We start from the raw sequence: 27,889 nt of genomic DNA, 5'->3' as shown, positions 1-27,889 counted from the left end.
TGAGAGGCGAACCTTCGGTCCATTGCTGAAGCCACCGTTGTGAGTTTTTAGTAGGCCCGCCAGGCAAGTAGGCTTACCTCATGAATTTCTCCCCCGTGAGGGACAGAGCAGAGCCCAGGCTGGCCAGTCCGGTCCGGTCGTCTCAGCGGCTTCAAAAGGAGACACAGAAACCATAGCGAAGTGGTGATGGGAATAGCATACATTCATTCGCCACAACATTTCCGAAAATAATTTCCAGGCTCCCTGGCTTTGGAGATCGCTCTACTTTCGCAATTCTGGTGTCGCCGCCAGGTTCTTTGTCTGCTGCCTTTCTCTCAAATGAGGTGCTTGAACTAAGAATTGAAATTAGTATAACATACATAATGAGAAACAGCCAGGCAGGCGAGCGTGTTGACCTCTGAATTGAACTGTAATGCCGGTTATTCTCAACCATTAATTCTTCTGGCTAAGGATGGTGGGGATTATAATGCAGTGCATTAGGATGACAATGGGGGAAATTGACTTATGTGGATAAGGCGCCTACTGAGCTAGGTAGTAAACTATGTAAACCAACCTCACTGTTTAAACCATGGATATATATTTTTTTTCTGAAAATGATTAATTCTCTTCCAGAATTCAAAGTTTCACCATTGACATTCATTAAGCCATTCTTTCTGTTAAAATTCTGCAGGAACCTGAGGAAGTTGTCCCCCTTCTAGAACCAGAGAAGAAAATCTTGTGGGATTATTATTATTTTGGCTTTTTTTAAGGAATTGAAATTTAAAAAATGGGCGAAATTGCCATGTCCTTTTCAAATGGTAAGTTAACACTCTGTTCTAGTTTAAAATGTTTAAAGGAAGTGAGATGGACCCCTCCTTGTATAAAGTGCTGCTTATCAGAATGGAAAATCAAACTACTGGTAATGCTATAGTCTCATAACTTATATTGAGCAATTAGAAAGACAATGTAGCTAATTCTTTACTCCAGTTAGCTGAATCAATTCTGAAGATTTAAGTAATTATCTAATTATAATTTGGTCTTAAGTTAATGTACTGCCTGTCTAACATCTAGAATTATAACTTGTTATAAATCCCAAACAGATAATAGACATTAAAAAGCATGTGTACGTACAAACAACATCAAGACAAGATACAAATAAGTTCAATAATGTTAATATAGTTTATAAAGATTTGTTCATTTATGAAATATTCATCTGCTTATTGCTTTGTGCGCCACTTTAGAAGTTTTCAGAAAATTTAAATATATATATTTAAATTATATAAATATATACATAATTACATATAATATATTTGATACAGTGAATGAATTCCATAAAGGCAGTTAAATAAGTTTTATAAAACCTTCATGAGAAGTGGATAATTTTTGCCTGTCATCTGAGAGATCAAAAGAAGACTACCATGTTAATATTTTTTGCAAAAATCACGTGAGCATCATTACAGAAAAAGCTCTTTCTCTATGGAGCATCCAGTGAAGTACCATTGAAGATTGTCATAATACTTTCTATTCCTAATATTGGATGGCTTAGAACAAGGCTATCAAACTTCTGGCCCATAGGCTGGATGCATCATGCTCTGGCTGTGCCCACACCCGTTTTAGCAAAGGGGAAAAAAGTCCCAATATGTTATGTGACACCGCCATGATGACGCAAGTTTGACACCCCTCACCTGGAACCTAAAATTGTTAAGGAAACTCATAAAAGATATATATCCTATTTGCCTCTTACAGTGACTAGAAAGCTTATTTGGCAGGGGCACTCCTCTTATATAATGTAATTAAGCTGAAGGCATAATAGTGTATGGGGTAGTGGTATAGAGTAAAGAAAAGTAGTTTTGTAGTTAGCTTACGAGTCAAGTTTTGATTGGAATGATTCTTCCTCCAGAAGCTTTTTCTGTTCCCCAAGCTTTCCAGAGAACATTTGAGTATTTGTCTGAAATGGTATAGGCAGTGATGATAAACCTTTTTTGGCTCGCGTGCCATAAGCGGGGGGAGCGCAGGGGGGTTGTGCGCGGGCGTACCACAGCCATGATGCAATGTGCAATACCATGTGCATGCGTGCATGACAGGCTCCTCCCCCCCTTTTTTTTTGCATGTTTTTTTCGCCCTCCCCAGGCTCCAGAGGCTTTATAGGAGCCTAGGGAAGGCGAAAACAGCCTCCCCCCCCCCCCCCCCCCGAGAGGCCCTACGGGACTTCAGGAGCTTCACTCAAGCCCCCGGAGCACAAAAAAACCGGACCTACGGGCAAACCGGAAGTCACTTCCGGTTTGCTCGTAGGGCTGTTTTTAGTCCTCCGGAGCTTTCAGTGACCTTCAGGAGGCCCCTGAAGGCTCCGGAGGGCTTAAACCGGCCGTTCAAGCAAACCGGAAGTCTGTTCCCGAACTTCCGGTTTGCCTGTAGGGCTGGTTTTTTGCGCTCCGGAGGCTTCAGGGAAGCTCCTGAAGCCTCCGGTGGGGGGGAGGCTCTTTTCGCCCTCCCCAGGCTCCTATAAAGCCTCTGGGAGGGTGAAAAATGGCTTTTAAAAAGGCTGAACTCAGCTGGCCAGCTGACAGGGCAACGCCTCGCGTGCCCTGACAAATGGCTCCATGTGCCACCTGTGGCACGCGTGCCATAGGTTCACCATCCCGGGTATAGGGCTTTCTGCCTGAGCAGGGGGTTGGACTAGAAGACCTCCATGGTCCCTTCCAATTTTGCTGTTATGTTATTCTGAAGTGAATAGCAGGAAGATGAATGGATAGGAAACTTTTCTTCTGTGAACCATTCTTAGGCTTATTGTAAGCTTGAAGCCAAGGTATGGAATGATACCTTTAATCTTAATAGAAATCCCTCCTGGGGAAATACCTTGTTTATAATCAGCAAATAAGAATGTATATATGGAAGATTTTCCCTAAATTTAGGTATTTGATGACCGAAGGTTTTCCTCTTGCAGGTGTATTCCTCATTACTGTACACTATATTGAGTGTTGTAAAGAATAAAGTGGTTATTGTAAGAATATGTCTTGGAACAGATTTTGCATTTCAGATCATTATATTGACAATATTCAAAGCTGTGTCTCCATTGTATTCTTTATGGTTTGGCTGATTCTCTTGTAGTTCTCAGATAACTAGCAAGCTCCTCTGCACACAGATAATACACACTTAAATCTTTAAAAATAATCAAATAATTTATTGAATTAATTGAAAATGATAGATGTCTGACCACATGTTTATTTGTTTATTCAGTTTCTATAGCCACTCATCTCAATGACAGGCCACTTTATTTCAGTTTGTTAAGATTGGGTATAATTTTTATATTAAAATTTTGGGGTTTTTTGCCTGCACATATTCTTTGTAGGTACATTATCTCATTTGGAAAAGTTGGAGGCTTCTGCCCGCAACGTAGTACTGAAACAAGAGAAAATAAGGGAGCATGAGGAGAAGATATTGAAGATGAAAATGAAGATCCAGGAGCTGAGAAGCCAAAGAGATGAGTTAAAAACCAAACTAAAGGTTTGTCAATCACGGGTGAGTGTGAAGTATATGTTGACATAAAGACAACATGGGCTGGATTCTTGTTTAAGGGCTGGCAGAATGTAAATCATGAAGCTGAGTTACTAAGCAAAGTTTTTCCTAAAAGGATAAACTTATACTATATAACTTGAACTTTAATTGAAGTCAAAACAGCTTTGAAATGATCTAAAGCACCAAGGAAAATGAGCACATATAAAACAATTTTCTAAACATTTCTAGTCTGATAATTTAGCTCCAATAAAGGCGAATATTTGATAATTCAGTTTTATTAATCCATTTCTGTAAAAGAGATGGGTGTAGGTATTGTTTCAATAAATGCATTATTTCTTGAGGCATTGTGATCTCTGTTTCTGACTTGCAATTCTTATATTGTATTAATGTGGTATCCTTATCTATTAGAAAATGTGTTTTGCTTAATACAATACAATAGAATTCTTTATTGGCCAAGTGTGATTGGACACACAAGGAATTTGTCTTTGGTGCATATGCTCTCAGTGTACATAAAAAGAAAAAAATACATTCAACAAGTGTAGGAATAGAGGAGAGGTTATGTAAAGACATGCGCAGCAAACTGCCATGATCTCAGTGGCTGTTTACCTCTTAACCTATGAGCTCACCTAATTAGCTTTACCAGGCATTACCAGGAACTATTGAGTGATGTGAGATTCTACCCTGGGTGGCATGTTCTTAGAGATTGACAAGGAGAATGTGCCAATTATAATCCTGTTGCTATATGCTCATTGCTTTGCTTGTAAAAACTGTATAAAAAGAATAAACACTCCGAAGGGAGGGAGGCATTTTGGAATGAACCCTGCGATGTTGGATCTCTGAATCCATCAATCAAGAATCATAAGATACAACATTTAATGATAGTCATAAGTTACTTAATAAGCAATCAAATATACTAGGAAACAAATAAAACAATATAAATCATAGAGATATAAGCAACAAGGTTATAGTCATAAGTGGGAAGAGATTATTCTGGTTGCACCACAAGGCTAGTTGTTCAACCTTCCGTCTGTGTGCAGATTCGTCATTGTCTCAAATGAGACCAATCACTGTTGTATCATCTGCAAACTTCAGTACTTTAACAGAGGGATCTTTTGAGATACAGTCATTGGTATATAGAGAGAAGTGGAGAGAACACACATCCCCGGGGGGGGGGGGGGGCTGTATTAATCTGATGTGATTTTGTCTAGCTTCACCTGCTGTTTCTTGTCTGTTAGGAGGCTTATGATCCATTTACACGTGTGGTCAGGTACAGCTAGCTGATTTAGTTTAGTTAGAAGAATATCTGGAATGATGGTATTGAATGCTGAGCTGAAGTCTACAAAAAGGACCCTTGCATAGGTCTTTGGAGATTCAAGATGTTGTAGGATGTAGTGCAGAGTCATATTAACAGCATCATCTGTCAATCTATTTGCTCCGTAGGCAAATTGTAATGGGTCTAACAGCGCATCCTTGATGGTTTTCAGGTGGGCCAGCACCAGCCTTTCAAAGGTTTTCATAACTATAGATGTTAGAGCAGCCTCTCATTTTTATGGTACATTGAACCATAAATAAACCATGTGGTCTGGGTTGTGCAGCATACTAGTGGTAAATTGGGGTAGTTAGTAGCTGAGGCAGTGTATCATAATGTGTAATCTTTGTGCTATCTTCTCTAAATTCATTGCCCATTAATGCATAATACATTTGATGCTACTATTTTATTGCCATTGCTGGATATCTCCTAGTTATAATTAAAAATGTACCCTTGTGATAAATCCTGGCAAATCAGATAATAAATAGAGCTTCTAGATTTAAGTGGTCCAGTGGTTACATTAACCAGATAAAATGGAAATTACACTGTGACTCTCCTGTTTTAGACCAGGAAAGCATGTTATCCTATTGAGCATTGAATTACAATTAATTTACTTGGCTTGTGGTGTATGAATTTGTACTTGGCTTGGGAAAAGCTGTACAAAACATGTTTTACTTGCACACACCCTGTCAAATATTGGAAGGAACATAGCTCTGAACACATTTTCCTAAATAACCACCTTTTAGTAGAAGTAATAGATGTTTCTGGGCAATATAGATTTAACAAGTTGTAATCATTGAGCTATAACTATCCTGTTCGTTTGTAGTCCACTCCACGCAAGGATGCTATGAAAAACAGTTTGCAAGTTTCTAAGGCGACAACGACAAACCAAGAAGCCATCTTTGGGTGGAAGATAGAGAATGCCAAGGGTCTGCTAGAACTTTTTCGTCTGACAGGTACCTTTGTCACATATTGATATCTGTTCTTAGACTTGTCAGTGGCCTGGCAATATGTTTATCATAGGCATTTCTCCTCCTCATCAGGCTAAGGTCATAGGTTACTCTCCCTATCTCTGCCCAAAATATATTTGACTAATTTTGTGCAATATTCTTTTCAATAAATAGAGCTGTTTATCAAATATTTTGGACTGGGTCAACAAAAGTAAGGCCTGGAATTTTGGGGTAGGCATGAAGCACTAAGCCAATTCAATGTAATGGTTCAGGCTAGAAACCAGTTGGTTATTAGTTTGGCGCCTAGGGTAGACACAAAACCAGTTGGGTGACTTGGGCCAGCTCTTTTGTTTCAGCTCTAGGATTTAACTGTATACAATTATAAATCACTTCCAAAAATACTGCCAAGAAAACTGCTTGGACCTGTCCGTGTAGTCACTAACAGTGACTTGAAGGTGCACACACAGACAATAAGCAGGCATTGAGAGAAAGAACGTTGGTCCTTACCTGAATGTTTCTTTTCTGCAGTGAAGGCGGGAGGCGCTACAGCTGGGTTTAGTCACAGCCTGATTGGTCCAGAGACTGAGGGAATTTTTTTAAAGATACCATCCTTCCCTACTGGCTCCCAGTTTCCTCGGGGTTGATGGAGAAGCTGTAATCTTATGTAAGACAAAACAACTGGACACACATATATATATACCCCATGACCGCCCCTCGCCAGGCCTAACTGAACTTACTAGGGCGGGACGTAGCCCCTCCCGCCTTCACTGCAGAAAAGAAACGTTCAGGTAAGGACCAACATTCTTTTTCCTGCAGCTCGGTGGGAGGGGCTACAACTGGGACATACCCAAGCTAAGTCCCAGGGTGGATAAAGACCCCGGCAGAGGGGAGGTCACCACCTGCTGAAGAACTTGACGCCCTAAAGACGCGTCCGCTGAGGCAAAACAGTCCAAACGATAGTGGCGGATAAAGGGCGTTGGGGAGGCCCAGGTGGCTGCCCTGCAAATGTCCTTCAGGGGAGCCCTAATGGCCCATGCGGCCATGGTAGCAGCACTTCGGGTGAAATGGGCGGTGATCCCTTGGGGAGGAGTCTTCCCTGAGGCTAAAAACGCCTCACTAATGGCCTGTCTCAACCATCTTCCAATGGTGGTAGACGAAACTCTAGCACCCATTGTGCTGGGCTGAAAGGATAGAAAGAGTGCCTCTGACCGGCAGAAGGAGGATGTGCGTCTAAGGTAGATGCGCAAAGCACGTCGTACATCCAGCCGGTGCCACAGGTGTTCCCACTCATGTGAATGAGAGGGCAGAAGTTAGGAAGTTGATTTCCTGCGACCTATGAAACGGAGTTGACCTTCGGGATGAAGGTTGGATCTAATCTAAGGATGACCCTGTCTTGGTGGAATTGGCAAAGGTCGTCCTTGGACAACAATGCTCCCAACTCCGATATACGTCGAGCCGAGGTAACGACGACAAGAAAGGCTACCTTCAATGTGAGGAATCTGAGGTGAACTGTCCTAAGTGGTTCGAAGGGAGCGCCCGTGAGGGCCCTGAGCACAGTAGAGAGGTCCCACATTGAAAAACGATGGATAGGAGGTGGACGCAAGTTCGCCACCCCTCAGGAACCGTTTTATTAAGGGAACCTGGGACAAAGAAAAACGACCATCCCCTGCCAGAACGGAGGAGAGGACAGCCACTTACCTACGTAGGGTGTTATGGGAGAGGCCGTGATCTAGGCCGTGTTGAAGGAACTCAAGGACCTGGGCCACTGAGGCATGAGCCGGAGAGAGGTTGACTCTCTCGCACCAGGAGGTGAACGCTGACCACATGGAATTATATATCTGTGTAGTCGACGGTCGCCTGTGCCAAGAGATGTGCCTCCCTCAGGAGGTGCCGCTCAAGTGCCAGGTGGTCAGTTGGAGCCACTGGGGCTCCAGATGAAAGAGGACCCCCTGGCACAGGGCGATCTCCTGAGGAATCCTCCACGGGGGAGAGATGGACAGCTGAAGGAGGTCTGCAAACCAAGGCCGTCTCGGCCAATATGGGGCTACCAGGATGATGAGTGCCCTCTCTATCATTACCCTCCTCAGGGTCCCCTGGATCAGAGGGAGAGGGGGAAAGGCATAAAGGAGGCCTGGAGGCCATGGACTTCTGAGCGTGTCCGCCCCTTCTGCATTGTGCGCTGGGAAGCGGGAGAAGAACCTGGGCAGTTGGGCATTGGTCGGGCTTGCGAACAAGTCCACCAATGGGTTGCCGAAGTGGTGGCAAATCTTGTGGAAGAGCTCTGGAAGCAGCTGCCACTCACCGTGATCAACTGTTGCCCGACTGAGCCAGTCGGCCTGATGATTGGCAACGCCCGATCTGATTTTATTGAGGCGAGGTTCTTCTCCGCCCAGAGTCCAAGCTTCTGAGCTTCCAACCAGAGACATTTGGAGTGAGTCCCCCCTTGGCAGTTTATGTGCGCCTTCGTGGCTACATTGTCCGTCAAGAGGAGGACATGTTGGTTGGCAATCAAGTGTTTAAATTGCAAGAGTGCAAAGTGTGCTGCTTTCAGCTCCAGCCAGTTGATATTATGGTGAAGGTCCAATTTCGACCAACAACCCTGCGCCAGTCTGGATTCCATCAAGGCCCCCCAGCCATAAAGGCTCGCGTCCGTGGTGACAGTAATGTGATCTGGTTCCCAAGTGTCGGAACCGTGAAGTAGGGTCGGAGATATCCACCACCTCAGAGACCAGCGGAGTTCCGGAGGCAGTCTGACTAGATGCAAGGAGTTGCTCATGCGATGACGTTGGTAGGGGATGAGCAGCTATTAAAGTGTCCGAGAGTGGAGACGCACCCAGGGAACTATTCCTATGCACACGACACCATCTTGCCCAGGAGGTGGGCCAAGGTCAGGATGGAAACTGCCGACTTGCGCGGACGTGGCGTGCCAAGGATTGGAGATTTTTGAGACAATCCGGAGAGAGCCGAACAAGTCCTGCTACAGAGTCTATCACTGTTTCTAGGTGTTGGATTCTTGTCGAGGGAGAGAGATGACTTTTGGGGAAGTTGACGGAAAACCCCAGGGAATGAAGAGTTTGGATGGTCAGTTTCAGGTCGTGGACAGCCTGCGTGCGGGATTGGGCCAGGAGGAGCACATCGTCCTGGTAACAATGGAGTCTCACCGGATGGGAACACAGGTGAGCCGCCAGAGCTGCTTGGAACGTTGTGAACGTGCATGGGGCAGAGGCTAGACCAAAAGGAAGCGCCCTGTATTGGAAGTGACATCCCTTGTGGGAGAATCGGGGGAATCTGCAATGGGCTGGCAGTATGGGGATGTGTAGATACACTTCCGTTAAATCTATTGAAGGCATGAAGTCGCCCCGCCGAATCCCCAGGAGTATAGACCTGAGGGAGGCCACCATGAAGCGCCTGTAGACCAGGTAAGAGCTCAGGAATTGCTCTCCATCCCCCCGAGCTCTTCGGGACCACGAATAGGTTGGAGTACAGGCCTAACCCGTACTCCTCCTCTGGAACAGGTTACACTACCCTGATATCTATCAGATGTTGGATGACTAGGCTCATGACGCGGCAGCATTCCAGATCCCGAGATGGGGAGAAGGTTCTGAAGAGCGTCGGGAGAAGGGAGAGAAATTCCAACCGGAGGCCGTACCTGATCGTGGACCTGACCCAAGCGTCTGACGTTATCTGATCCCACTGATCTGCGAAGGATACCAGGCGGCCGTCTATGGGTTGACTCGGGTTGGAGTCATTTCCCTCTGCGGAAAGGACAGCCGCCCCACCCCCACCCCCTCGAAAGGGCCGCTTGGACTGTCCCTGAAATCTACTCCTATCCTGGTAGAACGATCAATGACTCTGCCTGTCATACCTGTAGAGGGCGTAGTGCTGCTGCCAGAAGTCGGGTTCGGGAGGCCAGTACGAAGAAGGTCTCCTGTAAGAAGAGGGACAAGAGTCCTGCTTCTTGGAATTAGAAGGGAGAACCTTTTTCTTATCCTTGTTCTCCACAAGGATCGGGTCAAGAGATTCCCTGAAAAGATAGGGACCGGTGAAAGGAGCTGCAGCCAGCCCCCTTTTGGACTTATTGTCCATTTGCCAATTGCGAAGCCACAAGAGATGTCTGGACGTGACTGATGTGGGCAGCGCCCTGGATGCAAACTTGATGGAATCTAGAGTGGCATCTGCAGAAAATTGTGTGGCCGTGATAATTTTAGCCAGGTCTTGATGGACACATTCATCTTGGATCGGAATGCAATCCTGTAGCTTGTGAAGCCACATGACGGTTGTTCAATTAAAATAGGAAGCTGCGGCCGCTGATTTGATCGCCCAGGCAGAAGCAGTAAATTTTTTGCATAAGGTGAGCTCCGCTTGTTTATCCTTGGGCTTTAATTTATCCGCCACATTACCGGAAACGACAGTGGAGGCGTTGGCCAGGAGGGCAATGGGAGGGATCTACAGTTGGCAATTGAAGGACCTTGGAAAAAGTCTGCTCCATATTGTAGAAGCAGCGGTCATTATTCCCAGGGTTGGGCAAGGAGGACAGTCGGGCCCACTGGTTCTGAACTATCTCCAGGAAGAGAGGAGGGGCTGGAACCTCCTCCTTATCTGTATTGGGATTGATAAACATAGCTAGATTTGGGTCCCTGTGTTGAGACACTGGCGGGGCCCCAGTGCCAATCTGAGTAGTCTTCTTGGCCTTATGTAAGAGGAGCTTGAAGGCTGGTAGTGTAAAGAGGCCTGGAAAGGCCTGGGAGTCTGGAGGAATAGTATCCTCGTCATCTGAGAAGCCTAATTCTGGGTGAGTACCCTCCCCCAGTGCTGAAGCCTCGCTGACTACCGATGGAGAATGGGCCCTAGGCTGACCCTGGCCCCAGGACGAAGAAGGAGATCTGTGGTGTCTATTGTTAGAATGAGATCTAGATGCCCTTTAGGAAGAACGGTCCCTTTGGACTAATCCTGAGGCAATGCCTCTAGAGATTGCAGAGGAGATGAGCCTCCTGATGCTCTCAGGCAGGAGGTCCAAATCCTCCAGATCATCCTCTGAGGGTCGCATGGGAGCTGGACCCTGGGGGGGCTAGAAGAGAGGAGGGTAGATCATCCCCAGATTCCCTTTCCAAAGGTTCACCACCCTCATCCCTAAATGAGATAGGGGAGGAAGGTGCGGTCACCTGCCTGCAAAGTCTAGCCGGGGAAATGGAGGGAGAGGAAGGACTAAAGCGCCTAGGTGGGGAGGGAGAGGGCTGAGGAATGGGCCTCACAGGAGACCTGGATCTGTCTGGAGATGCGGGCCTAACAGTGTGAGATTGTTTCTCAGCTCTGTCCACTCGCTTCTCCAAGGCCTTTCGTCTTTGAAGTTCATCCCTCACTGTAGCTCTAGAGGGGCGCTGATACGCAGATGGCCTAGAAGCCGCTGCCCTGGTTCGCAGCCTGCCCTGGCCTTCCTCTCTCCCATCGTCAATGCTCCCTTCAGGGTCCTGCGCTGACCCGGTACTTGTAGAGGCCATGCCTCACTCACGTGTCTGGTTCTCATCGGAGCCTCCCGGCCTCGATATCTGGCCGCGATGTGGGCTGAATAGAGTCCTGCTGGCCTTGATGTGTGGCCGCGATGCAGGCTTCGGTTGTATATATCTGCCACCGCCACGAGGTTGCTTCAAAATGGCCGCTGTGCCTCGTGGAAAACCGAAATGGCAGCCGCCCGGTAAAATGGCTCTGAGGCGATGGCCTCCTGGCGAGCCAAGGCTGTTCACTCTGCTCCCCTCTTTGATTGCCTTCACTACAGAGGCTTCCGAGCCTCAGGAAACGTTGCAAGTCTTTGAAGCCACAGTTGCTTTAAAAAAAAAGCGGCAAGATGCGATGAAATTTTCTCAGCCGCGGCAAGGCTGTTAAGGTCGCGGTGAGGCAATCCCAGCGGCGTGGTTCGCAACTGCAGGTGCGGCCCTGCGATCCTACCTGATGCCAATAGTTCGCCCTGGAGCCTCTAGGAATCTTGGTTGCAAGGGGAGCATGTCACCCCTGCACACCCAGGAGTTGGGCAAAGCCCCCTCAGACCCAGAGGCAAGGACCGGGAAGCCCTCCCTCCTTATGAGACTGACTAGCAGACTCGATGGCCGGCAGGCCAATAATTTAAGAATTTAGAATACCCAATTAATCAAATTAATATAATAACTATCAGTTTCTCAAGGAGCCAAAAACTAGTGCTTGGACCAGAGACTGAGAGGAAACTGGGAGCCAGTAGGGAAGGATGGTGTCTTTAGGAAAATTCCCTCAGTCTCTGGACCAATGAGGCTGTGACTAAACCCAGCTGTAGCCCCTCCCCCCCAGCTGCAGGAAAATTTTATAATCATTTGTTAAGGAACTAATGTATAGGAACATGTGGCAATATATTTAACAGATTAACAGAGTTGGAAAGTACCTTGTAGGTCATCTAGTCCAACCCCCCATCCAAGCAGGAGAGTCTACACCATTTATGACAGATGACAGTCCAGTCTCTTGAAAGCTTCCAGTGATGAAGACAAGCTATTCCATTGGTTGATTGCTCATTGTCAGAAAATGTCTCCTATTTATTTATCTAGTTGATTTTACATTGAAACTTACCAATGAGATTGGATTAGAACTTGAATGGGAAACTCCCAAGGAAACTTAGCAATAGCAATAGCACTTAGAATTACATACTGCTTCATAGTGCTTTTATAGCCCTCTCTAAGTGGTTTACAGAGCATATTGACCCCAACAATCTGGGTCCTCATTTTACCCACCTCGGAAGGATGGAAGGCTGAGTCAACCTTGAGCCTGTGAGATTCGAACTGCTGAACTGCAGCTAGCAGTCAGCTGAAGTAGCCGGCAGAACTGCACTCTAACCACTGCACCACCTTGGCTCTTAGGATTGTAGACTAGATTGGGAAATTGAAAATTATTCTGAAGAACTTGGCAAACCACTTATACAATATTGTTATGTTGAACTTGAATGAGGATTTGCATTTTATTTAGCAGCAGACAGATACCACATATTGCTTTATCAACCCAGCTTTGAAATTCTGGTCTTAAATGCATTTTTTTCTAGGCCTAAGTGGAAAATTGACAGAGCAAGGAGTCTCCTTTTGCATCAGCACTGCCTTTGAAGGAACTTACCTAGATTCCTATTATTTAGACATCCTTATACAGCAACCACTCCGGATTCAACACCATTCAATCCCAGTTTTCATACCTCTGGAGCAAATAGCTCATGAGCATTTGCAGAAAGATATCAAGTGCTTCCTGTCTGTACTCTCAGATCATCTGAATGCTTATGCTCGGAGAAAATTCCAGGTAGACCAATTACAGGTAAGGAGGGAAATGGTGTCCTTCTGAATGTGGGTGACACAAGGAACATTTTGCTAATAGCATTGTTTTATCTTTTCTCAAAGGAGGATTCATGGAGGGTGCTGGACTGGGTGTAGCTAATACAGTCTTAGAGTTATTCTGCCATGTGGTTTACGGCTGCCTTACTTTTAGTCAGCAGGTGGTAATAACCATATTTTAAACTGGACAAGGGCAAAGGACCCAAGCAAATAAGATGGATTAATTTGAACCAGTGATTTTGTAAATAAGAAGAGGCCAATTTAAATAACTGAAATAAGGATTCTTAGCTAATCATATATTTATGAATTATGAAGTTGGAATCTTGAACTATTATAATTTTGCTCTTGTTGTTTAAAGCTAGCAAATTAGTACCATAAATATTCTATTAAAAGGTCTGCATAAAAGGATATGCAACAATAACTTGTTTCATAGCATTAGAAAAAGTAGTAATCTGTTGTGGCCCAGCAGGTGCCGTTGCCGCTGCCACCAGTGTGAATAAGTGTGAATAAAGTAAAGTAAAGTACCAGACTCTGAGAGTGAGGGTCCCTATGAGTCAGCTCCAGAGGAGATGGGGGACCCTGGACAGGGTTCGGACGCTGAGCAGGGATCCGAGAGTCTGGTCGGCCACCAGGAGGCGCCTGAGGCATGGAGCAGCGGTGAGAGCCAGAGGAGGGGGGCTCCCGATGCCATGCCTTGGAGCAGCGGGGAGGAGTCACGAGACAGTGAGTCAGAACTCAGCAGGGAGTTTCTGGACGCTCGTTACCGCCGCGCCCATAGACGCAAGGAGCGTGGGCGTAATTACCGGCGGTAAGAGCTCTCAGCTGCTGTTTGGGAGGCTCCTTTCCAGGTTATAAAAAGGGTTGACTGTGCATACGCCCTTTGCAGCAGTCAACAGAAGACTTTTGCCAGAAGTTCTAGTCTGGAATTCTAGCAAGCTGGATAGCTGCTTTTGTGTTCTGTTCTTGTGAGTTTTGTCTTGGTGGCTTGCTGCCACGGAACCTTCTGTTTGTTTGTGCAATAAACCTTGTTCCCTTGTACTGTTCCGGAGTGTATTCTGTGTGGGCAACAGAGGAAGGGGGGGGGTCAGAACAGTAATCTATCTGATCAATATCAGAAGTGGCCTCACATGAATTCTGTTTGGCATTTTGGGAATTGTCTTAGTGAATTTTGCAAGGTTAAATTTTAATCTGTTATTTAGCATTCTCTAAAGACCTAAAGTAAATCATGTATGAAGTTGAAATTACCACTATGTACCTGCTTTGTCTTGAGAACCTCTGATTGTTACAAAAGGCTGATTGTAGTAGAACACCTAAAACAATTTGGGCAAACAGAGTTGTGTCTCAGCTAATAAACAAGTTGCATCCGTCCCAGGAAGAGATGACTTTGTTGTTAATGCTGGTAATCTCAATATTAAATTTCTGCAGCGTACTTTTGGGGAGTAATTGAAATTGATCTGGAAGCTGCAAATAACCCAAAATACCATAATATTATGGGTTAACAATAATGTTTTCTGGAGCTTTCACAACATATCATATTGAAGCAGCTGATTGTTAGTTGCTTTTGAGAGTCAATTCCAAGTTCTATGTGACATGTAAAGATTTGCATAGCTTTGGTCCAGATTACTTACAGGGGCACCTATACCTGTAGAGTCTGTCTTAATTCTTCAATAGTAAAAATAACAGTGTATCTTTTTGAATGTGGGAATGAGATGACATCTGGAATTGTCACTACAAATATGTAACTGCACTTTCTGGATCATCTTCAAGCACTGTTTTATTAAGAGCATTTTGAAAAATCCAGACTAACATATGCATCATTAATGCCAGAGAGAGAGAGAGAGTGAGAGAGAGTTTAAGTTCCCTAAATTGCATTTTTATCTCAGCCCTTTAAATAGGAAGCTGGTAAGTCAAGATTTTTAGTGAGAAAATATTTAACTCATAAATTTATAGCATTATTTGGGAAGAGATAGAGTCATTTTCTGTTGGATTGATTTAATGGACCTTACTATAATTAATAACCTAAAATAAAATTTAAATTAGAAAAAAATAATATAAAAATTAATAAAATAATTTAAATTGGAAAAGCTACTAGAATGGCCTACAACTGCTGCTAAATCTAGTCTTCAATTTTTAAAATGTAGTGCATTAGCTTTGTACAAACCTTTTTGAAAATATACTGTCCAGCCTCCCAGAGTTGTGGGTGTTCCATTGGCTGGACATTTTCAAGAAAAGATTGGGAAACCATTTGTCTGGGATGGTACAAGTTCTCCTGTATTGAGCAAGAGATTGGACTAGAAGACATCCAATGTCCTTTCCAGCCCTATGAGTCTGTATGTTTTTTGTAAAATTTTGAGCTGCAGTTATGTAAAATGACCACTGGGTGGACTTCAGCATAGCAGTATCTTGGTATGGATACTAAAATAGTAGTTATAATTCAATCTTTGCAACAACAACAAAAAGGATGAATTATATACTAGATTAGATTCATATGATTTTTAGTATGTGTGCTTCTTTTTTTAAAAAAGATAATGTATCTCTGCCATAATTAGGCCAAAAGATGAGAGGAGAACATTATTCTTCTGGCACTTGAGGTGTTTATATTTGTATTTCAAATTGCACATTAAAATGAAGATGATAGGCAAGGGAAAGCAAATCGCATATGAAGAACAATAAGCATTAAAATGCAGTGAAAATAATGCTTGTATTTTGAGAAATATTTTGAGTGAAAAACGATATTGTTAGCATATCTATTAGATGTGCATTTCTGACTACTTAGCTACTGAGGTGGCTATAGAAATGAGATACCAAAAGGAAAGATTGAGCAGCATTTGAGAAGGAATGGAAAAATGAAAATATAGCAATGACTCAAAAACCAAAATTGAAAAGTCCTTACAAGGCAAACAATTCAGAAAATTTCAGGAAGGGGAGGGGGGGGAGAAAGAGAGAGAAAAAGAGAGGTCTTGTTCAAATGACCAGCAATGTGAGAACTTCTGGGAGAATTTGTTCTGATAAAAGAGAATATTTGTAGTTCAGTGAGATCCTTGGTGCTCTCTAAGCTTGGTGGGCTTTTTTGCCGATGTTACATCAGGTAACACCAAGTTCAAAAGAGTACCAAGGACCCCACAGAACTCGTTCTGATTATGCCAAATCATAAGAGATTTTAATCTGTTTTCTAGAAAACTCACTGCATTGCAAAAAAAAATTAAAATCCTTTTTAGTGTGACTGCTTTTTCTTCTTCAAAGCCCGAGAAGATGAGTAAAATAAAGTTGATTCTTGTGCTCAGCAGAAACAGGTTGTCCAAGTGATTAACCTAAACAAAAGGCTAAATAAAAAGTTTTGATTTGGCAACATCAGAATGTGATAGGTTTTAATCTTGGAATTACGGGGTTTTAAGATACACAAAATGTATTCTTTCAAGTTCAACATCAGAAAACATTTTTTAATGCATGTACATAAGTTATGCCTATGTAATTATATGTGTTATAACTCACCCCAAAGGTTTTCATATTTTTTCGCTGCAAAACTTGTTTTTTAAAGAAAAGAATCCACTTACTAAAAAAGGTGGGGCTTCTGAATGAGGGTCTGCAAGCCTCACCCTTTTCACTGAACCTTGGTAATCAAGGGGGGAAAGCAACATAAGCATTAATTGCATATGGGGACTTTTTCTTTTCCCTCTCCCCACCCTACCTTCTGGGTCCCTTGTGGAAATCTTTCCATTAATTCCTTGCTGCCTTCCCAATTTCCCATACATACCTTACATCATTTCCACAATGATATTTGATGCAGACAAAATCATTTCCCTGATTCCCACACCTACCCACGTTGGTAACCACTATAGCTTGTGCCAACACACAATGTCATCTTCCAAAGAGTAGTGTTTAGATGCAGATATACAGTAGAACCAACTGAAAGTGGTTGTAGAAGTTTTTATCCATCCTTTAGTTTGAAAAATTCCTTGGCTAGGTTTCAATATTGAAGAGGCTTCTCTGCCTTTGTCAAGTTGGAACAGAGCCTCTCCTTTTAATCCTAATTTTAACAAACTATGTGAGAGCTTCCTAACTAATAGCAAAAAGAGCAAATTAAAGTCAAATAACAAAGGCCTGAAGAAGCACACATCTTAACAATAACCAGTATTTAAAATTGTAGTCAATTTCTTTAAAACCTTTGTGGAAATCTGTAGTCAGTTTGGATTTAAAATAATACAAAGTTTCATGAAAAATCTCCATTTCAGAAGGCTTTCACACACAAGCCCCCCTCTAGACTTTATCTGGGAGAGCACCTGGAAAACAACCTCCAAAAATGATCTCAGCTATGATGCGCGTTATTATCTTCCTTGCAGGAACGTTTTGCTGTTTTTCTTGAAGGATGCATGAAAGGAAATTCCTTGTACAATCAGTTGGAATTTAACTACCGTATCACAGAAGATGGAAGTTTTCCATTTACAGCAAAGATCATATATGGAAATGCCACGAATGCCCTCCCAACCAAGGTCACTGTTGTATGTAAAGGTAAGAAGTAATGGGTTGTATTTGATAAAGGAAGAGATTATTAAAGTGAAGAATCATTTGAGTTCACCTCAGTTCTTAGTGACTTAAACATCAACCTTCTGAACTCTCAGGTTACCTCTTTCCTTTATGTATTCAAAATGGACAGTGATTAATATACAGTGTGTGTGTCTCTGTGTGTGTGTGTATCATGTGTATGTATATATATATATATATATATATATATATATATATATATATATATATATATATATATATATATATATATATATATATATCGTGTATATGTGTGTTATGTATGTGTTTGGGTGGATATACACTCTCTTGAGAGCAAGCAACATAATTTCATTTTTAATGTGGGCCGGTGTGCTCACAGTAAAAAAATGACAATAAGGTTACCTAATATGAGACTTATAATTACAAGCAGGTCAGAAGCAATGGTTAGTAGAAAATGCAGTAGCCTGTTTATTGGTTGATAAGAGCTGCTGCAAGCCATGAGCCCTACACTGGATCCCACTAGCAGATCCACACTGCTATATTTTTTTAACCTATAAACCTTCATATGGTTGGGGGATGTTAACATCACTCCTTTGTCATGGACAGATCCTCCTCAACCCAGGAGAGGTCTGTAACTATCCCCCATTGCAAGGAGGTGGGGCCTATTCAATCAGCCCACCCCAGGCAATTGATGGAGCCACTAGGGTTTCAGGGGGGGGGGCTTGGAGGTTATTCCTGATGTTCTAACTGCTGAGATCTTGGTCATGGCTTGGAATAAGTGATGACTTGTATCAGATCAGATCACACACGTGTGGACTCTATAGATCCTATGGAGCTTACAGAGCAGCTCTTGGACTTGTGGCAGTAAAAGCAGCAAAGAATATTATATTCACAGGTAGCCAGCCAATGCTCCCCATTTCGGGCGACCAGATCTGTTGTGAGAATTATTCTGTGTATCGGTTGGATAAAATTGCTGGGTTTCACTCTCAGTTGGACTTTGGCTTGGGAGGTCTTATGGAGATGCTTGAGGCACATCTTAGCCCAATTACTTGGGAAGAGGTTAAGTCAATCAGCAAAAGTTGACATCCTTGCCTTATTCCTTTTTGTATTTCACAGAGTTTAGTCAATTCCCCATTAACTATAATTTGTACCCTTTGTGAAGCATATATTGATTTCAACCGTGTAATGAAATTTCCCTCAATATCCATATCTTCTAGAATCTTTGAACAGAAATGTTTGGTTCAGGTTATTGAATGGTTTTTAAGTATATTCTTCTAGAGTTCCCACTTACAAATACATGTCTCTCTATATGTCAATCAGTTCAAAACTGCCAAGATAAATTCTTGTCCCAAATTCTTAAAAATGATCTTGTTTTCAACAAATTTCAACCCTTGGTTTTATTCTTGATATCAAACAGAATTCCTTCTAATTTTGCAATATGTGATCCAGTCCTTTACAGTGGACATGTACTTACAGTAATTCAAAAATTACAGATGTATTAGCGGTACCTACGTAATTAGAGGGACAATAGAAGCTCTGGTCACGAATACTTCTGACCACGATCAAATCAGGTTCCAACCAAAAAATGCACATTTTTTTCTTTCCACGGCCGATTTCCCCTTCCACGCCACTTTTTTTTGTAAGCGCCAAATTTCCAAAATTAGGTTCGGGTCACGACCAAATCTGTTTGCGGCCAAAGTTATGGAACAAATTATGGTCGTGACCAGAAATTCTACTGTACTTATTTTGTTTCAGTATATAACTTATTTTCTGCTGTAGGGGTTCAAATACTTTAACTGGGGGGGGGGGGGATCATCCACCACACAGAAAGAATAGAACTGGAGTGAAATGAATGCAAAATGTTCATACTGCAACTTCTTGTCTTCTTTTTTCCTTCAGCAAAAGATGCACCAATGTCTGTGGACAAGATGGCAGCAGCTCATTTGGCTTTGTTCTATGAGAAGCCTCTTCAAGATGCCTTTATTTCTATCACAGCCTCAGTTGAAAATCTGAATCAATCTACTGCAACCGCATCACCTTCCTATTCTAGTGCTCCCTCTGAGGTTGCTGCATTGTAAATTCCACTAAGGTAGGAAGATGAAGAGGGATCTCACAGTAACTGAGACGGTTCTTACCCAGAAATATATAGTATTAATGAAGGGTGGCTTACTTTGGAATGCTGAAATGATATTAGCAACCTGAAGGATGATAGAGCATGTTCCCGTGAAAAACCTGGCAGATAATGTCCCTTAGTTGAGTCTTTTTTCAAGTAAATACAAGATAGATTGGTCACATTTTCATTTTTAGTTTACATGTTGTAGTCTCCGAAGTATTTATTACTTTCCTGTGGAAATGTAGCCCATTTCCTTTTCCCATGAAAGGGATCAGAAACTTGTCCTTGTGGCAGTACCTACGTTATAACTATCTGGTTTGCTTAGTTTTGATGTTGAGATTCTGATTCTGCAGATTTCAATGGTAAGAAAGTAGTTGTATGTTTTATTAGATAATAGCAATAGCACTTAGACTTATATATCACTTTACAGCCGTCTGTAAGCGGTTAACAGAGTCAGCATATTACCCCCAACATATTTCACTCAAAGCTCCCAAAACAGATTATACATTACAGAAATGAGGAAAGCTGTTCTATGTCTTGGCTCTGATATCACATTTCCATAAATTAAATATAGATTAAGTGGAGAAATGATATAACATTTCCTTTAGATATTCTATATTTGGACGTGTTTGATTTATTGTGCAATACGACGTTTTAAAAGTCCTAATCTGTACGGTAATAAATGTAAAAAGCTAACTACTAATCAGGGTTTGTGGTTCTTAACAGGGCAGCCCTTCTTACCATGCAGCCCCTCTCCCACAAGCCTTCCAACAGCCTTTGCTGATTTAGGATTCATCATTAAGACACAGATCCTCAGTGTTTAGCAATACCAAAATTTGCTCTTTGGTTTATGTTTAAATCAGACAAAAATGGTGCATCAACAGACTCGCTATCCTCTCTTGACTTATTATAGTTAAGTATTCCAATAGCATAATGGCACTCTTAAACATCACTCTGAAATCAGAAATCATTTTCTTCTAATAAGGTTATTTAGCATTTAACCCAAACATGCACAATTCCCCTTAAGAGTGAATGACACAACTCCTTTCCCCCCCCAAAAAAAAAGAAAACAAGAGGCAGCAATTTTAAAATCAAACTGAATCTATTTGAGAAACTAAACAAATTACATCATTTTTATTTCAACATAATGACCAGATGAAGGCTTTTAATAAAACAGCCTCGGTTCAGGCTGTATAAATCTCTTCCTTTTAAAGCATCAGCAAAGATGAGGGCAGAAAAGGAAACAAGGCACCACCTGAAAGAGGCACCTTACTTTTACAATTAAGATGCATTAAAAATATAAAGATATCTGTTCTCATATATATTATCATATATATATATATTTATATTACCATTCATATACTTGAATGATCTCTTTCCTTTTCCCTCTCCAAAATAAAGCATCTTATCACAGTGAAAGGAAAGATTCCACATGTTCTTTTTCCCTTTCTGCTATGTGCCTGTTTTGAGACAATTATTAACTCCATTTGAACCAAGTGGGCCAGGTGTGAACTTTATGCCGTGTTCCCAGTTCATCTGCCCATTTGTCGTATCCACTCTGAACTTGCATTTATTTTTACAAAGAAGTCTATGCAGAGCTTGGATCAATGGAAAATCAAAACCACTGCACATTTGAACTAAAAAGAGAATGCAATCAAAGTGATCTAGCCAAGCAAGGCTGCAGTGAGAATTCTATTACCTCCAGGCTTGAATGTGCAAGAAGCCACGTGTTTGTGCAAAAGGCAGAGCTCTTCCTATCGAAGCCTCCTTTCTACTGCCCTTTCTATATCAAGAGACAAATGCAAACTGATGGCAAGGGAGCCCCTTTACAAATAATAAATGTTCAAGAAGAAAGGAACAAGCAAAGGGGTGATTTCCTGTAAATCTATCGGTGGTGTTTATATCAATCTCCCATCCAGAGCAGCAAGTGCTGAAAGCAGTTTGTCTTTGGGCATTACAGAGGTACCTGCTTTTTTTCTGCTATCTGCATGTAGAGTGTGAGAACTTCAAGAACTGTCAACCACCTGATGAGGCAAAGTCACACATGAACCATTGATAAAGGAATCTTGCTTCTCACGTCCTTTCATAAAGTAAGTCAGCAAGTCACCTTTGCCTTTGACAAAAATGTGCCCTCGACGCACAAAGCGGAAGCCATACTCTTTCAAGATAAAGTGAGTTTCCTCTACCACCTAAAAAGGGTGAGAGAATACACAGATATAGTCAAACCGGTTGCAGCTAAGGCTTATCAACCAAATGTTTCTTTTAAGAATGTTTTGGGTTTTGTGTCAATATTTTACCCACCTTTTTAACTGACCCAAAAGAAGTGGACTCCAAAGGCTGTGCTATATTGTGGAATGAGGATGTGTCAAGCCTCATCAAAATGAAAATAAATGCAGAAGTAAAATTCTACAGAGATCCATAATTACTATTTCTTTATTGCAGCATAAAACCAGGAAAATGTACTCTACGAATATATGGATCTATTAAGTTATGTTTCATCACTTTGGAAACTCGTTACTTACCTGAAATCACTTCCTGATTTTCAGGAGGGGAGAGTATATAGTCAAAGATCATTAATCATTAAATTATTAAATACCTTTTCTTTTAGTTGGGGCTTTGTTAAAATGCTGCACAGCTGACAGTAACACTCCCATCTATCTTTTGGAGAAACTTGGGAGTTCCTTATCTGTTTAACAGCAGTTTCTGATGGTCAATAATGGCAGACAAGGGTCTGTGGGAAGTCAGTTCCCTCACCATTATAACCAATAGCAATAGCACTTAGATTTATAGCAATAGCACTTAGCTTTACAGTGCTTTACATCCCTCTCTAAGCAGTTTACAGAGTCAGCATATTGCCCCCAACAATCTGGGTCCTCATTTTACCCACCCCGGAAGGATGGAAGACTGAATCAACCTTGAGCCTGGTGAGACTCGAACTGCCGAATTGCAGGTAGCCGGTAGGCAGCAGAAGTAGCCTGCAGTACTGCACTCTTAACCACTGAGCTCTTCCTTATCTCTGGGTTCCCCAATTAAGTAACTTTGCCAATATATTCTGATCACCTTCAATCAGAATGACTAGTGCATTGACTGCAAATTACAATGGTTCATTACATCTGGGTGAACCCAATTGATTGTCTGCTGCTGTGTCTTAAGAGCAGATTGTAATTAAGCCACCGAGTTCTGCTGGCATTCAGTGTGACTTGAATATAATTCATTTAAACTGTCCCCAAGTTCATTATCCGATTTACACAGACCTCCCATTTTAATCTGCATTGAGGTGAACTGAGAAATCACTTTAGATAAGTTTCTTGTACCTTTTCAGAGCTTCCTAATATGTAAGAAATAATGAGATTCCATACAATGCTACTACCATATGGACCCCTACTGTCTCCATCTGTGGCCACAGTTTCTAACCCTTTCTGCCCTTACTACACAGTAGTCATTAAAACTAGATTTAATGCAGTCAACAGTCAGAAGTGTCTATAATTACAGTTAACTGCCACCATTTTCAGAAACCTTCCTGTTCCCGCTTAGAGCAGAAGAGTATCCCCACCTGTATATTTCCCATGACACCTGTGGACTCCATCCGGCTTGCCACATTCACCGTGTTCCCCCAAATATCATAGTGAGGTTTACGGGCACCAATCACCCCTGCTAGCACTGCTCCTTTATTCATGCCTGTCAGTACATTATAACAAAAAGAGGAAAAATGAGAAACAAAAGCATCAAGTATTCAACAGTACTTTTAGGTCTATCGCCAGAACAAGATCACAAGCAGGGAAAACAAATTCCTGATGGATTTGAACAATAAAATCAGGACGCTATTTTTCACAGTACCCAGTCAAATATCTAGATTTGGGAGCCCAAAAGTATCAGTACAGTAGCATCCCCCCCACTTCACTGTTGTTCATCAGGTATTACCATATTTTTCGGACTATAAGACTCACCATGATTTTGAAGAGGTATTTTTTTTAAAAAAAAGTTTTTTGGACTCTGCAGGCCTCCCAAACTCTCTGCATGCCTTGTTTTTTGCCAAAAGGGGGTGAGAGATGCAGAGCTTTGGGAGGGTTGTAGAGTGCTCCTGGAGGAGACACAAATGAGCAAAAACAGCCCATTTTTCCTCATTTTTGCCCTCCCCAGCTCCCAGGAGCACTTTGCAAGCCTCCCAAACCCACTGCACATCCATTTTTGCAAAGGGCCGGGGTTTCGGTATGCCAAAATGCTGTATTCAGTGTATAAGACGCACCCAGATTTTCACCCTCTTTTTTGACTGGGAAAGGTGCATCTTGTACTCCGAAAAATACAGTAGATCATCAGATATCCCTTTAGAAAGGGAAGATCTTGGAACCTTTGGCTGATAGACTTCCTCCTCTTTTTCCTTTAGAGCATCCATTAAAGCTATCTAAACCAACAGCTATTATCTGGTAATACGCCTTGTGTAAGCATTCCCTTTGGGATTGTAATGTTCCAATGTAATGTGATTAGTCCCATCTAGCCTATATTTATCACATAGGATACCCCACTTGCCTATTCGCAGCATGAAGTTATTGAAGGACTGATAGTTAATGTTCATCAAGGTCTCTTTCATGGCTAAGGCAAAGTCTGCAAGATCTGCCAAATGTTGCCAGCGCTCCTTTTCTGAAAGATCTTCCTTCTAGGAAAGGCAAAACGCCAAAAGGAAAAACCAAAAAAAAAAAAAAATCAGAAGAGGAACACTTCTCCAGTTTTAAATTTTATTACAAGCTACCTTGAGTAAGTCTAGATTCCAAATCTCTTATACAAGTTAGACTTTGTTAAATGTATACACATATATTAAAACTCATTTCCTAACAACTCAAGGTTTTTAAGTCCATATTTTTAATTGTTTTCATTTTGTGTTAGATTTTTTGTAAGCTGCCCGGAGGTCTGTTGAAATGGGCAGTCATAATAAATTCAAACCAGTTATATTTAATTATTAGGTTTTGGTGTCTCTAGCCCTTTAGTTGGTTTTCAACATCAGTTCCATTTTTAGATGATTTTGGTTAGGTCTGCAGTGAGTTGTTATTCAGAAGAATCTGGAGGGGGCCACGGTGGCTCACATGGTAAGACGCTGAGCCTGCCCACCGCTAAGGTCGGTGGCTTGATTCCTGTGAACGAACAAACCGCGTAGGGATAAGAAAGGAGCCTCCCCCCATTGCCTACCAGCATTCAGATGTCCCACAGGTAAAGATAACATCACCAGAAAAAATTCCCTTTCACAGAGGCAGGCAGCCACCTTCGTGATCCCTTGGCAATAAAATTCCATATCAATCAAGACATTACAGAAAAATTGTACACAGGTAGTGAATTCATCCTTGAGTGACGCGGTAGTTCTACACTATATTGCCAAGAGTATCTGTATTGAAGGATATGACAGTCTGCTCCTTCTCAAGGAATCACTGCTGAACTCAATAGTTCTGTATAACTGATCTTGTCATCCATTCCATTTTGGAGAAAAGGTGGTTGGACTAGCTTCAGGTGGCCTTTGAAGCAGTAACTCTTTCCTGTGAGAGTAGTACTGAGGTAGCATTGATTGCAGTTAATAATGATGTATAATGGCATGAGATAGGAACCAGGATAGGGAAGATGCACCCATCGTGGCTATTCTTGACTTCTTAACAGCTTTCAATACTTTAGTAATTAATCATAGTATTTGGCAAGAGCAACATATGGGGATAGAGTGCAAAGTATATTTTGTATGAGTTTCCTTCCTTCATGGCCTGTTCCGGTCAGTGTTAGGGCAGATGGAAAGACTTTTCTTTTAATCTTAGGCCCTTACTTTAGGGCAGTGATGGCGAACCTATGGCACGCGTGCCACAGGTGGCACGCGGAGCCATTTGTCAGGGCACGCGAGGCGCTGCCCTGTCAGCTGGCCAGCACGCACGCGTGCTGGCCAGCTGAGTTCACCGTTTTTAAAAGCCATTTTTCGCCCTCCCCAGGCTCCAGAGGCTTTATAGGAGTCTGGGGAGGGCGAAAAGAGCCTCCCCCGCCCGGCCCCCCCGGAGGCCCTCCGGAGGCTTCAGGGACCATCCGGAGGCATCCCTGAAGCCTTAGGAACGCTTAAAACGACCCTCAGAGCAAACCGGAAGTGACTTCTGGTTTGCTCGGAGGGTCGTTTTGAGCGCTCCGAAGGCTTCAGGGACTGTCCGGAGGCTTCCCTGAAGCCTCCGGACGACCCCTGAAGCCTCCAAAGGGGCTCCGGGTGGGCGGGGGAGGCTCTTTTCACCCTCCCCAGGCTCCTATAAAGCCTCTGGAGCCTGGGGAGGGCGAAAAAAGCATGTAAAAATGGGAGGTCATGCCTGTTGTGCGCACATGCGCACTGGGGGGGTCGCGCATTGCATTATGGGTGCGGCATGCCCGCACACGACCCCCCTGCCCTCCCCCCACTTGTGGCAGGCGAGCCAAAAAAAGTTCGCCATTGGTGCTTTAGGGGATGTCAGAAAAAGTTCAACATATTCTTTGTTTATCATCTACATAAAGCCTGAAGGAAGTCATCCAATAATAAAGAATTAGGAATCGTCAAAACACTGATATTTATCTATACAGTTCAGTCCCTGGTTGCACAATGGTGTCTCGATTTTATGACCATTTTTATGACAGTCCTAAGGTGAGTCACTGTTCATTAAGCAAATACATTCTCAAATGTCCAGTTTGGCTGGAAAGCAGCAAAAAAGGTAGAAACTTGGGGGAAGGGAGTTACAAATTGGGGGACACTGCAATCAATCATAAATATGACCCAGTTGTCGAGCACCTAAAATGTGATCATGTGACCATGGGTACTTCCACATTTGTAATTCTTCTGTCTTCCTTTCACTGCTTACCTTAACAGTGTTGTAACCATTGCTGTTGACATCGGGTGTCACACCAGAAGCTGCCATGTATGTACTGCCAATGGTTTTGATTTTAGTGATGAATCGGAACTGGGGATCATCCAGGAGCTGTGAGAGCAAGCGATACCAATAATTATTGCAAGGATCAATAAATCAGTCAGGAGAGTAGATTTGGGATGTTATGGAGTTGATCAGAAATGCTAAGGACCAATTCTTGATCTTACAATGCAATCTTATACATGTAATGTATACCCCGACTCATTTATACAGGACTGCAGTTTTCCCTACCATGTGTTCCTCATGTAAAAAATTGCATAGAGATGTTGCCCACCTCCCGAAGCATATAAGCAATAACTTGAAAGAAGTATGCAAACGCTAGATTTGCATGCTTAAATATTTTAAATTGCCTAGAGCAAATTGACAAAAAATTATCAATGCAGTAAATGAAGTTACAGTATGTGGCATTGACATTTACACCCAAGGTTCAGAAGCACAGTTTTTGAATTCACATCTTATCTCCCTTTTTGAAGGGGGAAGGAATTTAGGGGTGAACACTTATGATATAAAGTGATCATTGGCGAGATTAAGACAGATCAATCCCTCTCATTTCTTGCAATTAATATGGGCACAACTGAACATTTCAAAGGAGGGAGCAGCCTTTGGCTATCTTTGTTGACAACTGGCCATTGTATGCCTGTTTTAAGCTTAGTAGCCCACTGAAGCAGGATTGTTTTCGGCAAAAAATCCATGTAGATACCTTGACTTGGCAGAAGACTATTAAATATGGCAAGTGTTTAGTTTAGGAACTGCAATTATCTGTATTATGAAACATTTAACATTATCAGTGTTTTGAACTTGTGCCTCTCTTGCTTTGGATAATGAAATTGTCGTGAGGTTTGAGGACGTGAGGAATTCCTGAAAATGGTACTGGTGCTAAAACAAGCTGATAGTTTAATTACAAAGTTGTTCTTCAACATGGTTTTACTTTTGTGGATCACCTGTAAATTGGTTTACATAAAGTGTTTGGCACATAACTTTTTTGTTCTTCACCACTACCACCAAAAGCAAGATATATATTGATAAACAGAGTTGTATAATGAAAATCTCAAGTTTTACCATTCATGACAATCAATACATTAGGTCAGTGATGGCGAACCTATGGCATGCATGCCACAGGTGGCACACGGAGCTATTTGTCAGGGCACGCGAGGCGCTGCCCTGTCAGCTGGCTAGAGCGCATGCGCATGCGCATGCTGGCCAGCTAAGTTCACCCTTTTTTAAAGCCATTTTTCGCCCTCCCCAGGCTCCAGAGGCTTTATAGGAGCCTGGGGAGGGCGAAA

The 27,889-nt window shown here is 42.5% G+C and overlaps 2 protein-coding genes across 4 annotated transcripts in view; one reads left to right on the top strand and one right to left on the bottom strand.

The window, feature by feature from the left end:
• Positions 1-103: 103 nt before the first annotated feature.
• On the top strand, positions 104-26,566 carry CENPO (centromere protein O). 3 transcript variants are annotated; one of them, XM_081944315.1, is made up of 8 exons: positions 104-323; positions 671-797; positions 3,329-3,498; positions 5,631-5,760; positions 12,809-13,068; positions 17,426-17,594; positions 19,488-19,677; positions 26,549-26,566. In XM_081944315.1, exons 2-7 carry the CDS (start codon positions 767-769, stop codon positions 19,664-19,666), a joined length of 939 nt encoding a protein of 312 aa, XP_081800441.1. In that variant the 5' UTR covers positions 104-323; positions 671-766; the 3' UTR covers positions 19,667-19,677; positions 26,549-26,566. The 3 variants fall into 3 exon arrangements, with proteins under 3 accessions (XP_081800441.1, XP_081800439.1, XP_081800440.1); XM_081944313.1 differs by lacking the exon at positions 26,549-26,566 and adding an exon at positions 21,101-21,691; XM_081944314.1 differs by lacking the exon at positions 26,549-26,566 and adding an exon at positions 21,286-21,690.
• ADCY3 (adenylate cyclase 3) overlaps positions 20,056-27,889 on the bottom strand; it is an 88,344-nt gene continuing 80,510 nt past the window's right edge. Inside the window, exons 18-21 of the mRNA XM_081944294.1 lie at positions 26,541-26,657; positions 24,229-24,355; positions 23,255-23,379; positions 20,056-21,890 (exon numbers count right to left, since the gene is read on the bottom strand). Coding sequence (XP_081800420.1) covers positions 21,708-21,890; positions 23,255-23,379; positions 24,229-24,355; positions 26,541-26,657 — 552 coding nt within the window. The 3' untranslated portion in view covers positions 20,056-21,707. The remainder of the gene's footprint in view (positions 21,891-23,254; positions 23,380-24,228; positions 24,356-26,540; positions 26,658-27,889) is intronic.

This window comes from Natrix helvetica, assembly GCF_964273705.1.
Source record: "Natrix helvetica genome assembly, chromosome: 2".
NCBI lineage: Eukaryota > Metazoa > Chordata > Lepidosauria > Squamata > Natricidae > Natrix > Natrix helvetica.
Note: the sequence above shows the minus strand (reverse complement) of the source record. Positions and strands in the feature narration are given on the sequence as shown.